Consider the following 18,009-nt stretch of genomic DNA (forward strand, 5'->3'; position numbering starts at 1 on the left):
TTCTCCTGTGTGCCCTGGCCTCCCGGGAATTGAACCCGGGACTTCCACATGCCAGGCCGACACTCGACCACTGAGCCAACTGTCCAGGGCCTATTGTTTACATTTTTAAAAAGCTAATTGGCCATTCTCCTACCACCCAGTTTGAGCAATTTTATATTATTAGAAACTATAGCAGTATCCTTACAGAGAGTGGTTGCTAAGTAAGACTTTGAATCCTAGCACCTCCCCTTATTATTTTGTGATGTTAGACAAGCTCTTTAACCTTTCCATTGTATCCTATGTGAAATAGGAATAAGAGGACTTGTAAGATTGAAGATTTAAATATTTGATAAAAATTACATGATAAATACTCTATTTGGGGTTTTTTGTTTTTGTTTTTATATTTTTAAAAATGGAATTTATTTTCCCAAATAATTGCCTTTAAGGAGAGGAAGTGACAAGTAAGATTGGTTTTATTGAAAAGTTTAAAACATTGCAGTTTAAAGTTGGAAGAGACCAGAAACTTTAATAAGTAAAAAAAAAAAAAAAAAAAGATCCTATCACTAAGGGTTTGTAATCTCTAATTTTTGAAACTTGTTATCAAGGAATCAAGTTTTTTCTGCTGTTTACAAATTGGAGACTGACTTGTAATAACCACACTTAGATTTGCACTATTTTCTCATTTATTCTGGGTTTACCCTTAAAAACTAAATTGAAACAATAAAAATCTTGGATGTGTTTTGATGGTTAATGAAGGGGAAATGTCTTGCAGTGGACAACAGATGAAGACTTAACTGAAGCAGTTCATTCTTTGGGAGTAAATGATATTTTGGAGATAAAATTTTTTGAAAATCGGGCAAATGGCCAATCTAAGGGGTAAGATATTTTTCCCTAATATAAGTTTGTGGCGAGTGATTACATTTTTGGGAGGAAGTTTCTTAAATTTAATGCTAACTATACATGTGTGCAGGATGCTTTATTATCCACATTGGCAGGAGGTTCTTGGGCAGAGATACGTACTCACTTCATTTGCCCCGAGATCTAGCTCAATAAAACTGGTGAAGCTGGAGGTGTGGGCAGTTTGTTATTAAAATTTTCCTGAGTTATCTCCACCGGTGGTTCAAATTGAGATAATAGTTTGAAGAAATGTTACTATCTCTGTGAGTAAAGGTTAGTGGAAGATGGGCGATTAGAGAATAATAAAGCATGGATGTTTTGCTTTATTTTTTTTAAACTGTTAAACTATACAAATAAGATAGAGTCATCATAGGAACATTATAAAACAGATATCCAAAAGTAAAAAAAAAATAAAAGCCACAATCTCACCATCTGTAAATGATCACTCTTAACATTTTAGAGAATATATTTCAGGTTTCTTCATAGTGTTTCTTTATATTTTTATTGCATAAAAATTCCAGTATTATAATTCACATGTTTTTATAACATGTTTGATATAAGGAATAAACCAAGTGTTAATAAATTAACATTTTCTCTAATGTCCTAATTCCTTCGATCATACCTTGATGCTCCTATAAATTATTTTACTATTCTTGTTTTTGCCTATTTTAACTTTTACAGCAGACATCATTTTATATATAAACTATCTCCTGAACTTTTGCAATAGCCTTCTACTTGGTGTTCCTGCTTGTATCCTAATTTCCTACTGTCTGTACTACACATAAGTAGAATTTGGAAAAAAGTAACCATATTTGTTTGCTCAGAATCTTTTCATGGCTTTCTGTCTCACTCAGTAAAGCCAGAATCTGTAGTGTGGCCTACAGGCACTTTGTGTTGGTTACCCACCGCCTTCTACCACTCTGCTTCCTTAGGCTGTTTCAACCACATTAGTCTCTTTGCTCCTCAGACACATTCCTGCTTAGACCTTACACTACTAGTTTTCCTCTTCTGGTTTACTTTTTCCCTAGATATTCACATGGATCTCACTTTGTTCAGGACTCTGTTTAAGAGCTCCCTCCCTGACCATCTTGTGCAAAATAGCACCTTCAGTTCTTGTCGCTGTGTTTCCTTTTTTTTTTTTCCGTTACTAGTGTATATACATTTTAAATACTTACTGATTTTTAGAGGGAGAGAAAGGCAGAGTAGGTGGGAGTAAGGAAGGATCGGGAAGCATTAACTCGTAGTAGTTGCTTCTCAGATGTACCTTGACCGGGCAAGGCTGGGGTTTCGAACCAGCAACTCAGCATTCCAGGTCAGTGTTTTATCCACTGCACTTGTTGATTGCCTTGTCTCCCACTACATTGTAAGTTCCACGAAAGCAGGGATTATGTTTTGTTCACTGTTGTATCTCTAGCCCTAGAATGTTGCCTGGTGAATAGGAGGTAGTATGTTGCTCAGTAATATTTGTTAAATTAATGAATTCATCAGATTATTTCTAAATTTAATTTTGACTCAATCAGCAGAATTTTTTTGTTGACCAGAATAAGGGATCTAGTTAATAACCATTTTGGACATTAAAGAGAAAAGGGTTCTAAGTTCCTTAGAGAAGTGGTCCCCAATCCCCGGGCCGTGGACCGGTACCGGTCCTTGGGCCATTTGGTACTGGTCCGCAGAGAAAGAATAAATAACTTACATTATTTCTGTTTTATTTATATTTAAGTCTGAACGATGTTTTATTTTTAAAAAATGACCAGATTCCCTCTGTTACATCCGTCTAAGACTCACTCTTGACGCTTGTCTCGTAAGTTCTACAATTATATTTTAAAATACCACAGTTTTTACGCCAGTCGCATAATTTTTTATCTTGTGCATTTATCCGTCCCACCCTAAAGGCCGGTCCATGAAAATACTTTCTGACATTAAACCGGTCCGTGGCCCAAAAAAGGTTGGGGACCACTGCCTTGGAGCCCTTCTGGTAATAATCTAATTGTGGTATCTTAGTGTGGTTTCGATTTACATTTTCCTGATGGTTAATGATGTTGAGCATCTTTCAATGGTGGAATTATTCGTAATAACCAAAGAGTGGAAACAACTCAAAATGTCCATCAGTGAATAATAGATTTTTATAAAATACTTTTTATTGACTGATTTTAGAGAGATGGGTGAGGGGGCAGAAAAACATACATTTGTTGTTCCACAACTTCCATTGGTTGCTTTCCATCATAGGTGCCTTGAGTGGGGATTGAGCCTGCAACCTTGGCATATCTGGTGATGCATTAACCAGCTGAGCTACTTGGCCAAGGCTTGTTTTTGGTTTTAAATATATTTTTCTTCATTGGGATATATAATTCACATACCATAAAATTCACCATTTTAAAGTGCTCATTTTTTTTAGTATATTTACAAAGTTGTTAAATCATTTCCACTATCTTTCCAGAACATTATATCACCCCAAAAAGAAATCTCATAACCATTAGCAATCTGTTTTATACGGATTTGCTTATTCTGAACATTCCATATAAATGGAATCTTAAAGTAAGTAGTCCCGTGTGACTGGCTTCTTTCATTTAGCATGGTTTTCAGGTTCACCTGTATTGAAGCATATTATCAGTACTTAATTCTTTTTTTCCTACTATTTCTCCCCCTCCCCTTGAAGGTTTTACTTACTGATTTTTAGAAACAAAAGGGGGAATGGGAAGCATCAACTCCTAGTTGCTTCTCATATGTGCCTTGATTGGGCAAGCACAGGGATATTGCCTGGTGACCTCAGCACTCTAGGTTGACACTTTATCCACTGGGCCACCCCAAGTCAGGCGTACTTAGATCTTTTTATGGCTACATAATCCATTATATAGATGTACTACCTTTTTTTTTCTTTTTCTTTCCTTTTTTTTTTTTTTTTTTTTTTTTGATAGAGTCAGAGAGAGGGATAGATAGGGACAGACAGGAACGGAGAGAGATGAGAACCATCAATCATCAGTTTTTCATTGCGACACCTTAGTTCATTGATTGCTTTCTCATATGTGCCTTGACCGCGGGCCTTCAGCAGACCAAGTAACCCCTTGCTCCGAGCCAGTGACCTTGGGTCCAAACTGGTGAACTTTTGCTTAAACCAGATGAGCCTGCGTTCAAGCTAACGACCTCGGGGTCTCAAACTGGGATCCTCCACATCCTAGTCTGACACTTTATCCACTGCGCCACCACCTGGTCAGACTCTTTTTTTTTTTTTTAATTGATTTTACAGAGAGAGGAAAGGGGGTAGCGTGAAGTATCAGTGTATAGTTGCCTCTCTTTAGTTGTTCATTGCTTGCTTGTCATATGTACCTTGACTGGGCAAGCCCAGAGTTTCAAACCTGCGACCTCAGCATTCTAGGTCAATGCTGTATCCACTACACCACCACAGGTATGGCAGGCAGTGTACCTCTTTTTTATTTTACCCATCATTTAATGGACTTTGGTGTTGTTTCTACTTTTGCTATTGTGAATACTGTCCCTATGAATATTCATGTATGAGCTTTGTATGAACATATATTTTCAATTGTTTCATATGTACACATGTATGCACACATACTTACATATAAGACTAGAATTACTGGATTGTGTGTCAACCTTTATATTTAACTTTTGAAGAATTGCCAGATTGTTTGTCAGAGTGGCTGTGCCATGTCACATTTCCATCAGCAGTGGTTGAGGCTTTCAGTTTCTCCTCATCCACACCAACACTTGTTAATTATCTTTTTTTTTAATAAATAAATTTTTATTAATTTTAATGGGGTGACATCAATAAATCAGGGTACATATATTCAAAGAAAACATGTCCAGGTTATCTTGTCTTTCAATTATGTTGCATACCCATCACCCAAAGTCAGATTGTCCGCCGTCACCTTCTATCTAGTTTTCTTTGTGCCCCTCCCCCTCCCATTAATTATCTTTTTGATTAAAGCTACCCTAGTGAGTATGAAATGAGTATCTCATTGAGGTTTTGATTTACATTTCCCTGATAGTTAATGATGTTGAGCATCTTTTCATGGTGGCATTATTCATAATAAACAGTGGAAACAACTCAGATGTCCATCAATGAATGTGCTTTTTAATTGTGCTATATCTATGTAATGAAATATTAATCAGCTGTAAAAGGAAATTAAGTACAGGTACATGCTGCAACATGCATAAACCTTGAAAACATGCTAAGTGAAAGAGCCAGTCACAAAGGACCGCATGGTGTATGATTCTATTTATCTGAAATGTCCAAAATAGGCAAGTCCACTGAGACAGAAAGTGGATTAGTGGTTGCTTAGGGTTAGGGGATGAAAGGAAATGAAATAACAGCTAATGAGTATTTGGTTTCATTTTGAAGGGATGAAATGATCTAAAATTGATGTGAGGATGGTTGTAAAACTTTAAATATAGTAAAAACCACTGAACTGTATATACCTTAAATGAGCGAATTGTATAGTTTGTTTTTGAGCTTTTTATAGTTTTAAATTAAGAAATATTTTGGCCTGACCAGTCGCTGGCGCAGTGGATAGAGTGTTGGACTGAGATGCGGAGGACCCGGGTTCGAGACCCTGAGGTCACCAGCTTGGACCCAAGGTCGCTGGCTCGAGCAAGGGGTTACTCGGTCTGCTGAAGGCCCGTGGTCAAGGCACATATGAGAAATCAGTGAACAACTAAGGTGTTGCAACGAAAAACTAATGATTGATGCTTCTCATCTCTCCCTTCCTGTCTGTCTGTCCCTGTCCATCCCTCTCTCTGACTCTCTGTAGAAAATAAATAAATAAATAAATCAGTGGTTTTCAACCTTTATTTTTTTTAAAAATATTTTGTTTTCTTAGATAAAGTTAAATTCAGGCCATTTCCTTTTTAAAATAGTAACATCTCTCCTCATTTTCTACTTCTACTCCTTTAAACATCTTTTAGATTTGCCCTTGTTGGTGTTGGATCAGAAGCATCCTCAAAAAAGTTAATGGATTTGTTGCCTAAAAGAGAACTTCATGGTCAGAATCCTGTTGTAACTCCATGCAATAAACAGTTCCTGAGTCAATTTGAAATGCAGTCCAGGAAAAGTAAGCAATTCCTCAGGTTTTTATTAAAGATGTGTATTTTAATCAGTGTTGCTAGCATTAGATATTATACTAGAAAAATTATCTTAATAAATTGGTTTGTGGGAGAATCCACTTTAGAAAGTCCTTGCTTTGAATTTGATTTAATTACTGGTTATGACTGTGGTCCTGTGTACTGGAAACCTACTCCCATTTTTCTCTAGGTGTCACAAACCCAATACAATTCAACAGTGTGCAAGTTCTGTAGCCCTGCCATTCTTGTCCTGTCATTCCCATCCTAGAGAAAGGAAGAAACTACATTGTAATCCTTAGATTGAAGGAAACTTTTGTGGATGTGTGTTAAGGTGGTGGAGAAACCACTGATAACCAGAAAGTATTCGTTGATTTCTGCTTGGCACCAAGACCTTTCACCACTTGGTAAAGTGAATATAGAAAAGATTTGCCATTACCCACTTATGAATGTTATCACTTAAAGAGATGAGAGAATGATCATGTAATTAACAGAAATTCAAGTGGTTTGTTTTATTTTTAATGTATTAACACTTAAAGCTTAACTGAAGAATATGTTACAAAATATAAATGATTTATACTTAATGACATTTAGATTATTGTTGGAGAATTTTGGTCTTGGCTGCTGCAGAGTACTGTATTTTGAAAGTAACTCATTTATTTTTTGGAAATACGTCTATGCCTGGATATTTTGAGATTTCAAAAGAACTGAAATAGATGTGAATGTTTTCCTAATCAATACTTCTCAAGTAGTTTGGACAGGTCTTAGGCATCTACAAGTTGGTGTCTACTATAAATGAAATTTGAAATATGGTTGTTTCTAATAACAGTGGTTACACTTCAGAGAACTATTTTAATAAATGCTATTTATGAGTATTTGGATATTTGCAGCTACACAATCAGGACAAATGTCTGGGGAAGGTAAAGCTGGTCCTCCAGGAGGCAGTTCACGTGCAGCATTTCCACAAGGTGGTAGAGGACGGGGCCGTTTTCCAGGGGCTGTTCCCGGTGGGGACAGATTTCCTGGGCCAGCAGGACCAGGAGGGCCACCCCCACCTTTTCCAGGTAAAATTTTTTTCTTAAATTACCATGGATAAAATATGTCTATCTAATTCCTCTTTTCCTTTTCTCTCTTTTCAAGTAATGCATTATTAATGTGACTTACTCTCCTTGTTATGCTATTTTTGGAATCCAGGAAATTTGATCAAGCATCTTGTTAAAGGAACTCGGCCTTTGTTCCTGGAAACTAGGATTCCATGGCATATGGGGCACAGCATAGAGGAAATACCCATTTTTGGCCTAAAAGGTCTTTATTTTTCTCCAAACTTGCTTGACTTATATATAGAATATTTACATCCGTCTTATTTTCTTACCTCTTAAAAAATTCTTTCAAGACCATTTTTCCTTGTTTCACTTTCTAGCTTGGCATCAGAGTAGAATATAAGGTGGGTGATTTCACTGTAAGAAATGTGTATATGCTGAAAGATGGAAACTATCTCTAAGCTTTATTGTCTTTAGTAAAATTTTTGTTTCAATAATTTTTAAGCATAAATTGAGGAAGTTAAATTTATAAGTATATACTTTATCTTTGTAGTTGTTAGTATAGCATTACCATATAGGTTTTATTTAAAGGGAAAGAATATTGGTCTACGAGTTATGCTTTAAAAGTATAATCTTGGTATAAAGGTTAAAATACCTTATTAAAGTGTTTTTTTTCTCTCTCTCTCTCTCTCCCTCCTTTGTTCTATAGCTGGACAGACTCCACCACGTCCACCTTTAGGTCCTCCAGGCCCACCTGGTCCACCAGGCCCTCCGCCTCCTGGTCAGGTTCTGCCTCCTCCTTTAGCTGGGCCTCCTAATCGAGGAGATCGCCCTCCACCACCAGTTCTTTTTCCTGGACAACCTTTTGGGCAGCCTCCATTGGGTCCGCTTCCTCCTGGTCCTCCACCTCCAGTTCCAGGCTACGGCCCTCCTCCTGGTCCACCACCTCCACAACAGGGACCACCTCCACCACCAGGCCCCTTTCCACCTCGCCCACCTGGTCCTCTTGGGCCACCCCTTACACTTGCTCCTCCTCCGCATCTTCCTGGACCACCTCCAGGTGCTCCACCACCAGCTCCACATGTGAACCCTGCTTTCTTTCCTCCACCAACCAACAGCGGCATGCCTACATCAGATAGCCGGGGTCCACCACCTACAGATCCATATGGCCGACCTCCGCCATATGATAGGGGTGACTATGGGCCTCCTGGAAGGTAAGTTAGTGTGTATCTTTGAATGGAGATGATGTGTTTGGTAAAAGATATTCTATGCTCCATCACTGAGGTTTTTTTTTTTGTTTGTTTTTTTGTTTTTTTTTTTTAAATATGGCCTTTTCCCCAGACATATAATTTTCTGTGTTATTTTCTTACTAGAAGAGGCAGTATGGTAGGGTGAAAACATACAGGACAGAATTGGGAACAATCAGTTCTGCTATTTTATGGCCATGTGATTTAGGGCAAATCAGTGAATCTTGGGGTCATTTCTTTCATATATTATTTTATTTTTATTTTTTTAAATAAATGTTTTTAACAATTTTTTAAAAAAAATTTTATTTATTGATTTTAGCGAGAGGAAGGAAGAGAGAGAGAGGGAACCTCTACGTGATCCTGTATGTGCTCTGACTGGGGATCAAACCAGCAACCATTGTACTTCAAGGCAGTGCTCTAACCATCTGAGCTATCCCCACCAAGGCTTCCTTCATATTTTAAGTTAAAAGAAGTTAATAAAGATAATTTACCTTGCTGGATAGCTTAGCTTGTTAGAGCTTTGTCTTGATAGGCCAAGGTTGTAGGTTTGATCCCCAGTAAGGACACATATAAGAATCAACCAATAGATGCCTAAATAAGTAGAACAACAAATCAGTGTTTTTCTCTCCCCCCAAAAAAAATTAATTAAAAAAAATTTTTTTAATGATAATTTATTACCTTTAAAATTATCTAGGCCCTGGCCGGTTGGCTCAGCAGTAGAGCGTCGGCCTGGTGTGCGGGGGACCCCGGTTCGATTCCCGGCCAGGGCACACAGGAGAAGCACCCATTTGCTTCTCCACCTCCACTCCCCTCCTTCCTCTCTGTCTCTCTCTTCCCCTCCCTCAGCCAAGGCTCCATTGGAGCAAAGATGGCCCGGGCGCTGGGGATGGCTCCTTGGCCTCTGCCCCAGGTGGCAGAGCTATGCCCCGGAGGGGCAGAGCATCACCCCCTGGTGGGCAGAGCTTTGCCCCTGGTGGGCGTGCCGGGTGGATTCCGGCCAGGCACATGCGGGAGTCTGTCTGTCTCCCCGTTTCCAGCTTCAGAAAAATACAAAATACAAAAACAAAAAAAAAAAAAAATCTAAAAAATAAAAATGCAATTTAAGGAATAAAGAGAATTAAGGGTTATCATGTCTGCAAAATAAATACAAAAACAGACAAGTAATGGAATCCTTATGTTATTTTTAAAAATTTTCCCCATTGATTTGAGAGAGAGAAACATTAACTCACGGATCCACTTGATTGTTCCATTTAATTTTGCAGTAATTGATTGCTTCTTGAACATGCCTTGACCAGGGGTGTAATCCAGAACCTCAGTGCACCAGGATGACATTTTATCCACTGAGCAACCTTGCCAGGGCCTCTTGAAGCTATATTTAAGATTTTTAAATCTTATAAACAGTGTCAAACATGTAACAGAATTTAGTACTTACAAGTTTAGTTTGTTAGATTTACCAGATTTGTATAGCTATTTAGGAATGTTTACTTGTCATTGTGGAATTGAAAAACATTGAAAATGTATTGTGTTAGTTAATGAAAAAGAAAAGATTTTTTTTTTTTTTTTTTTTTAATTTTATTTATTCATTTTAGAGAGGAGAGAGAAGGGAGAGAGAGAGACAGAGAGGGAGAAAGAGAGGAGAGAGAGACAGAGAGAGAAGGTGGGGAGGAGCTGGAAGCATCAACTCCCATATGTGCCTTGACCAGGCAAGCCCAGGGTTTTGAACCGGCGACCTCAGCATTTCCAGGTCGATGCTTTATCCACTGCGCCACCACAGGTCAGGCAGAAAAGATTTTAAAGTCTGATTCTCGGTTAGTGGTAGAGCACTACACAGAGCATTAAAGTTTCTTGTTTTAGGAATAACCCTTTGAGGAGTACAAACATTCATGTACATCCTCATACCTCCTGACCATCCAGAGTACGATCATACAAAAATTTTTATTTTAAAAATGTGTACAGCAACATTAAAAAAAGGCAAATGTATGTTCTTGTTTCCATAAATTGGTTATCAAACAAACATGATTTTAAGTTAATAAAACTGTAGCTAATTTCATTTTTTGAAAAAAAGAAACCTCATTCTCGGGGTCAGCGAGCATGAAAAAAAACTCACTACTCAAAGGGATAATTTACAAGAATATTTGGTTAGACAAAGACTTGTGTGCCTGACCTGTGGTGGCTCAGTGGATAAAGTGTCGACCTGGAAATGCTGAGGTCGCCGGTTCGAAACGCTGGGCTTGCCTGGTCAAGGCACATATGGGAGTTGATGCTTCCAGCTCCTCCCCCCTTCTCTCTGTTTCTCTCTCTCCCTCTCTCTCTCCTCTCTAAAAATGAATAAAAAAAAAAAAAAAAAAAAAGACTTGTGAAACACAGGCTTCATGGCAATTAAAATAATGATGAACCTTAGGGAGAAGCTAAGTGCAAACTCCTGTTGAACTAAGTGATCTCTTAGCCCCCTCCCAAACTACTTAAAAAAAATTTTATCTATACTCTTATAATTTGCAAAATATGTTTATAATTTCCAAGAAATGTTTGCCCCTTCAATTTTTTTTGCATTTATTATAATTGTCACTGTTAAATTACTTTGTATTTCAGTTTTATAATCTCCCAGGATGGATTTGAGAGTCTGCCTAATTCCATCCTATCTCACTGTCCATCCATCCCTCCACCCGCCGGCAAATTTGATGTTATAAACAAAATCTATTAACAGTTATCCAGCCGTAGAGTTTGTGTTTTTTTGACTGCTAAAAATGATTTGTTTTCTTCGGAAGAAATGTTAACATGCTAAACTAATATAAATTTTTCTTTTGTTCACTGTCATTCCTATGAGCAACTACATATCAGGTGTTCACCATTAGTGTATAGGAGTGGGTTGGATGATGGACTGCTTCAACAGCTTAAAGTCCCAGTTTTATATCCAGTATCAGAGTTGGAGGGCAGAAGGTTTTATTGACTAGATTTTTTAGCACGAGAGACAGAAAGAGAGGGACAAGACAGGAAGGAGATGAGAAGCATCAATTCTTCATTGCAGCACCTTTAGTTGCACCTTAGTTCATTGATTTTCCATATGTGCTTTGACGAGGGGGGGGGGGGGAGGGTAGCTGAGCCAGTGACCTTGGGCTTCCAGCCAGAGACCTTTGGGCTCAAGCTAGCGACCAAGGGATCATGTCTGATCCTGCACTCAAGCCGGATGAGCTCAGGGTTTCCAACCTGGGTCCTCAGTGTCGCAGGCAGATGCTCTATCCACTGCGCCACCGCCTGGTCAGGTTGACTGCTGTAGTTTTTTGTTTTTGTTTTTTTTTAATTTTTTCTGTAGGTTTTTAAAAAAATTTTTTTTTATAGAGACAGAGATTCAGAGAGAGGGATAGACAGGGACAGACAGGAACGGAAAGAGATGAGAAGCATCAATCATTAGTTTTTTTTCCTTGCGCATTGCAACACCTTAGTTGTTCATTGATTGCTTTCTCATATGTGCCTTGACCGTGGGCCTTTAGCAGGCCGAGTAACCCCTTGCTTGAGCCAGCGACCTTGGGCTCAAGCTGGCGACCTCAGGGTCTCGAACCTGGGTCTTCCACATCCCAGTCCAACGCTCTATCCACTGTGCCACCGCCTGGTCAGGCTGTAGTTTTTTATTGAGGAAGAAAAAACTGATCGTCGGTGGACAGAAGTCAACAGCATTTGGGTTTATAATTTGGGCAGGATGTATTTAAAGTCTTGGGGGGAAAATGAGCACATTATAAGTATGCAAAAGATTAGATTAGCTATTTTGGGAAAGGACTACTGCTTGCCTCAACTTAACATCCTAACTCATAAATAAGAGAGCAAAAAAATTTTACCTTTTTCTGTAATGTACTTGTACAATTTTTAAACTTGCCAAGCAGCTTTAGAAAATCTTGGCATTTTATTCATTTTTCAACAAATATTTACACTTATTGAGTACCTTTTATTTTCCAGATATTCTTCCAGGGATTCAGTGGCAAACAGGATAGTCTAAGATCTTGTCTGTCCTGAAATTCTGTTAATCAAACAATTATACTTGTGAGTTGGGACCTCGGCCTAGAGCAGGGGTCCCCAAACTTTTTACACAGGGGGCCAGTTTACTGTCCCTCAGACCATTGGAGGGCCGGACTATAAAAAAAACTATGAAAAAATCCCTATGCACACTGCTCATATCTTATTTTAAAGTAAAAAAAAAAAAACGGGAACAAATACAATATTTAAAATAAAGAACAAGTAAATTTAAATCAACAAACTGACCAGTATTTTAATGGGAACTATGGGCCTCCTTTTGGCTAATGAGATGGTCAATGTGCTCCTCTCACTGACCACCAATGAAAGAGGTGCCCCTTCCAGAAGTGCGGCAGGAGCCGGATAAATGACCTCAGGGGGCCGCATGCGGGCCGTAGTTTGGGGACCCCTGGCCTAGAGGATCCAAACAAAATACGCAATATTTGTTTCAGTCAACATTTTTTGTGTGTGTATTTATCAAGACGGTTTCTTGTATCTGGGGTTTTTTTGTTTGTTTTGGATTGGGGAGGGACAGACAGGAAGGGAGAGAGATGAGCAGCATCAACTCATAGTTGCAGCACCTTAGTTCATTGATTGCTTTCTCATATGCGCCTTGACTTGGAGGCTCTAGCTGAGCCAGTGACCCCTTGCTCAAGCCAGTGTCTTTGGGCTTCAATCAGCAACCATGGGGTGAAGTCTATGATCCCACGCTCAAGCTTGCAACCTCGGGGTTTCAAACCTGAGTTCTCAGCCTCCCAGGCCAATGCTCTCTCCACTGTACCACTGCACTGCCTGGACAGGCTTTTTTTTTTTTTTTTTTCTTTTTTCTTTTTTTTTTTTTTTTTTGTGGCAGAGACAGAGAGAGTCAGAGAGCGGGACAGATAGGGACAGACAAGACAGGAAGGGAGAGAGATGAGAAACATCAATTCTTTGTTGCGGTTCCTTAGTTGTCTGTTGATTGATTTCTCAAATGTGCCTTGACCGGGGGGAGGGGGGGGGGGCTACAGCAGACTGAGTGACCCCTTGCTCGAGCCAGCGACCTTGGGCTCAAGCTGGTGAGCCCTGCTCAAACCTGATGAGCCCGCAGTCAAGCTGGTGACCTTGGGGTCTCGAACCTGGGTTCTTCCCATCCCAGTTTGATGCTCTGTCCACTGTGCCACAGCCTGGTCAGGCTGGACAGGCTCTTATATCTGTTTTTGTATGACTGAAAAAGATCATATTGTGTATATATATAAACATATAATTTCTGGCCTCCAGAAAGACAAGATTTCTAAGCCGCTTACTTCATTTTAGCTATAGTGGTGTAAGAGAATTTTGCTTAGAGTTGCTTTCTTTATAGGAGAAAACTAATATGCTACACTCTGAAAAAGTAAATACTAGCTCTAAAGCACTTGTCAAAAGCAAGCAGTATGAATTGCTTTATACTAAGATCAACTTAGAAATTTGTTCAGTATGATTTAAGGTTATTCTGATTTTATAGGGAAATGGATACAGCAAGAACGCCATTGAGTGAAGCTGAATTTGAAGAAATTATGAATAGAAATAGGGCGATCTCAAGCAGTGCTATTTCAAGAGCTGTGTCTGATGCCAGTGCTGGTTTGTATATTTTTTCCTGTATTAATATTTCTTATTTACATTATTAAGAATGATCATTTACATATAGCAATATTTATATTCCCAAATCAGTACTTGTACTTTATTTAAAAGGTATTAAAGAAAGCCGTGAAATATGGGGACCGTCTACAGCTTAAAATGTTCCCCTGAGGAATATCCAGTGTAATGGAAAAACTCCCAATTTAAAATTTTTGGTGTAGGTTCAAATCTTAGCCCTAACATTTAATGGTTCAGCGGCCTTAGGGCAGCTTATTATCATCATTAACAAAAGGATAACCTTCACACCGTTACAATAATAACTATAATTTCATGATAATTTTATGCACATAAAAGCCTTTTCCAAATGTGAATGCTAAAAAAAAATTTAAGACAACTTATGTTGTCATTTTAAAATTCACTTTTGCAAAATGCTTTATCTCTGTTACTGCAGGGATTTGGTGGTATTTTTAAACAAAATTCATTTGACTTCACTCTGTCTTCTTTCCCTCACAGGTGATTATGGAAGTGCTATTGAGACATTGGTAACTGCAATTTCTTTAATTAAACAATCCAAAGTATCTGCTGATGATCGTTGCAAAGTTCTTATTAGCTCTTTGCAAGATTGCCTTCATGGAATTGAATCCAAGTCTTATGGTTCTGGATCAAGGTAAAACTTTTCTGTCTCACATCTATTTAAAACTACTACTTTTACAATAGAAAAAATATAGTAGTTTTGGGACTTGAAAATAGGACTTTGATTATACTTATTACTGTTTTCTCAGAGAGTGATTTTTTCTTCTTTTTTTTAAAAATTTTTATTTATTTATTTTTTACAGAGACAGAGAGTGAGTCAGTCAGTTTTTCATTGCGCATTGCAACACCTTAATTGTTCATTGATTGCTTTCTCATATGTGACTTGACTGCGAGCCTTCAGCAGACCGAGTAACCCCTTGCTGGAGCCAGCGACCTTTGGGTTCAAGCTGGTGGGCTTTTCCTCAAACCAGATGAGCCCGCACTCAAGCTGGCGACCTCGGGGTCTTGAACCCAGGTCCTCTGCATCCCAGTCCGATGCTCTATCCACTGCGCCACCGCCTGGTCAGGCTGATTTTTTTTTTTTTTTTTTTTTTACTGTAAATCAAATAACAGGTGTTCGTTTGCTTAAAACCCCTCAAAGGCTTCCATTTACACTTAGATGAAGACTGTAAACATGGAGAGGTACTCTGATAAAGTTCCTGTCTCAGTTTTTCAGCCTCTTTGTGTTCCTCTCCCCTTGCTTACTATTCTCTAGCCATACTGGTCTTCCTTCTCTTTCTCTTGACACCTCATGTAATATGATCACCTCACTGTTTTTCTACTTGATGTTTTTTCTTTCTTTTTTATTCATTCATTCATCCATTTATTGTTTGTTTGTTTGTTTAATTTAGTGGAAGGAAGACAGAGACAGAGAAAGACATTGATTTGTTATTCCACTTCTTTATGCATTCATTGGTTGATTCTTGTATGTGCCCTAACTGGGGATCGAATTTACAACCTTGACCTATTGTGACTACCACTGACACTAAACAACTGAGCCTACCTGGCCAGGGTGTACCTGATATTCTTTCTCTTAGGAGCCATTTTCCTCAGCTTATCACATAACTTCTTATTTTTCATGCTTCAACTCAATGAAACTTCTAGCAGGGATCTTCCCCCAAGATGTTTTGTCATCTTATTATTTCTTTCATAGCACTTACTATAATCTATTCTTATTTATTGTTCTCATTTGTTTTCACTATGCATGTTGAAAGATAGTACCTTACCTGTCCTGTTCACTACAATATGTCTTTTTAAATTCAATTTATTGGGGTGATGTTAGTTAATAACATTATGTAAGATACAAATGTACAATTTTAAATACATCATCTTCATATTGCATTGTGTTTGCACCACCGAAAGTCAAGTCTCCTTTCATCACCATATATTTGACCCCCTTTACCTTGTTCAAAATCCTTCACTGCTTTTACCCTCTGGTAACCACCATACTATTATCTGAGTATTTCTTGCTTTCTCTTTCATATCCTACATTTGGGTGAAATCATATGGTTCTTGTCCTTTTGCTTAGCATGATGTTCTCAACATCTGTTTATAGGTGAATATAATGCTAAGCTTTTGACTATTTCACCTTATGCCTGAGTATATATGAATCACGTCTTTTTTATCCAATCATTCATTGAAGGACACTTGTTGTTTCCATATCTTGGCTACTGTGTATATTGCTGTGATGAACCATCGGGTTACATACATCTTTATGAATAAATGTTTTCTAAATTTTTTCATAGATACCCAGAAGAGGGATTCCTGGATCATATGACAGCTCTATTCTTTTTTGTTGATTTTAGAGAGAAAAGAAGGGGGCTAGAGAGAAACAAACATCCATTTGTTGTTCCACTTATTTATGTATTCACTAGTTCATTGTTATATGTGCCCTGACTAGGAATCCAACTTGCAACCTTGGTATATCAGGACAGTGCTCTGTCCAACTGAACTACCTATCCAGGGGTTGATGCAGTAGCTCTATTCTTAATTTTTTGAGAAACTTCTATACTTGTTTTCCAGAGTGGCTACAATATTTCTAATGACTATATAGAATGGGTGCTAAGTTAACATTTCTTGAACAAGGGAGTTAATGAATGAATGATCAATTTTTAGTTTTTATTTATTTTTTTTAATTTTTACTTATTTATTACAGAGACAGAGAGTGAGTCAGAGAGAGGGATAGACAGGGACAGACAGGAACAGAGAGAGATGAGAAGCATCAATCATTAGTTTTTCATTGCGTGTTGCAACACCTTAGTATTCATTGATTGCTTTCTCATATGTGCCTTGATCGCGGGCCTTCAGCAGACCAAGTAACCCCTTGCTGGAGCCAGGGATCTTGGGTTCAAGCTGGTGGCTTTTCCTCAAACCAGATGAGCCCACACTCAAGCTGGCGACCTCAGGGTCTCAAACCTGGGTCCTCTGCATCCCAGTCCGACGCTCTATCCACTGCGCCACCGCCTGGTCAGGCAATTTTTAGTTTTTAAATTAGGTAAATTCCATTTCTTAGCATTACTGCTAACCTTGAAATTCTATATGTTTTTAGAAGATATATCTTTAATCTTCATATTATATTCTTAGATCTGTCTTCTGTTTATCTGGTGATAATCTTTTTCATAAAGTTATGGAAAAGGAGCTTGTATTATAATGGTCTCCAACTTTGTAATTACTACCCTTTGACCCAGTGTAAGAATTTTTGTATCTGAACAAATTAGCTATAGCTAAAAACCGTATTTTATACAGCTGTCTTTTAAAAGTCCACAGTAAGCACCTAATAATGTTTGCTAAATATTGTTGTCTTATGCAAACCTACAAAATAGAAATTTAAACTAAGTCGATTATTATTTCCTTATCATGAATTTCAAATTTAGAATAGAATTTCTAAAATTATTACTGGTGCTTTTTTTTTTGCCCCCCCAAATGGTTCACCAAACATTTCTCTTTCTTAAGTAACAATGTGAATAGTATCCCAATCTTTACTAGTGGTGGTTGTAATTACTAGGTTTTCTTTTCTGCTTCTCACCATGCTTCCTAGCCCTCCCAGCAAACATTTACATATTATTCGAAGTTTCTTAGAAGAATAGCATATTTTGGTTAGTTATAAATGTAAAATTGGTTATTTACAAATCTACATAAGGTTTTGGTGTCCTGTGTTAATAGATGGTAATTTTTATGTATTTTTTTTAATTTTTATGTATTTAAGTTTTGATGTATATTGAGTAATTTCATGAATTTTATAGCTACAAAACTATGTTTTTTGTTTTTGTTTTTTAGTAGGAGAGAGAGACAGGAAGGGAGAGAAATGAGAAGCATCATCTCATAGTTGCTGTACTTTTGTTCGTTGATTGCTTTCTCATATGTCCCTGATGGGATGTGGGAGCTCCAGCTGAGCCAGTGACCCCTTGCTCAAGCCAGAGGCCATGGGGTCATGTCTGATTTCATGCTCAAGCCGGCTACCTCAGGATTTTGAACCTGGGTCCTCAGCATCCCAGGTCAATGCTCTATCCAGTGCACCACCACCTGGTCAGACTGTATTCTTGAACTTGAAACAGAAGTCCTTTGAAATTTTCTCCTTTACCTTTCTGTTTTTATTCAGTAAACAC

At 38.1% G+C, this 18,009-nt stretch overlaps 1 protein-coding gene across 4 annotated transcripts in view; it reads left to right on the plus strand.

The window, feature by feature from the left end:
- Nucleotides 1–18,009, plus strand: part of CPSF6 (cleavage and polyadenylation specific factor 6) — a 37,882-nt gene that overhangs the window by 9,990 nt on the left and 9,883 nt on the right. For 2 of the 4 annotated variants that reach the window (XM_066368531.1, XM_066368532.1), the window contains exons 3-9: nucleotides 752–855; nucleotides 5,797–5,942; nucleotides 6,840–7,013; nucleotides 7,144–7,254; nucleotides 7,699–8,203; nucleotides 13,719–13,834; nucleotides 14,345–14,498. In XM_066368531.1, the coding sequence (XP_066224628.1) occupies nucleotides 752–855; nucleotides 5,797–5,942; nucleotides 6,840–7,013; nucleotides 7,144–7,254; nucleotides 7,699–8,203; nucleotides 13,719–13,834; nucleotides 14,345–14,498 (1,310 nt within the window). The remainder of the gene's footprint in view (nucleotides 1–751; nucleotides 856–5,796; nucleotides 5,943–6,839; nucleotides 7,014–7,143; nucleotides 7,255–7,698; nucleotides 8,204–13,718; nucleotides 13,835–14,344; nucleotides 14,499–18,009) is intronic. The other 2 variants (XM_066368533.1, XM_066368534.1) reach the window with 1 other exon arrangement.

This window comes from Saccopteryx leptura, chromosome 2, assembly GCF_036850995.1.
Source record: "Saccopteryx leptura isolate mSacLep1 chromosome 2, mSacLep1_pri_phased_curated, whole genome shotgun sequence".
Taxonomy (NCBI): Eukaryota; Metazoa; Chordata; class Mammalia; order Chiroptera; family Emballonuridae; genus Saccopteryx; species Saccopteryx leptura.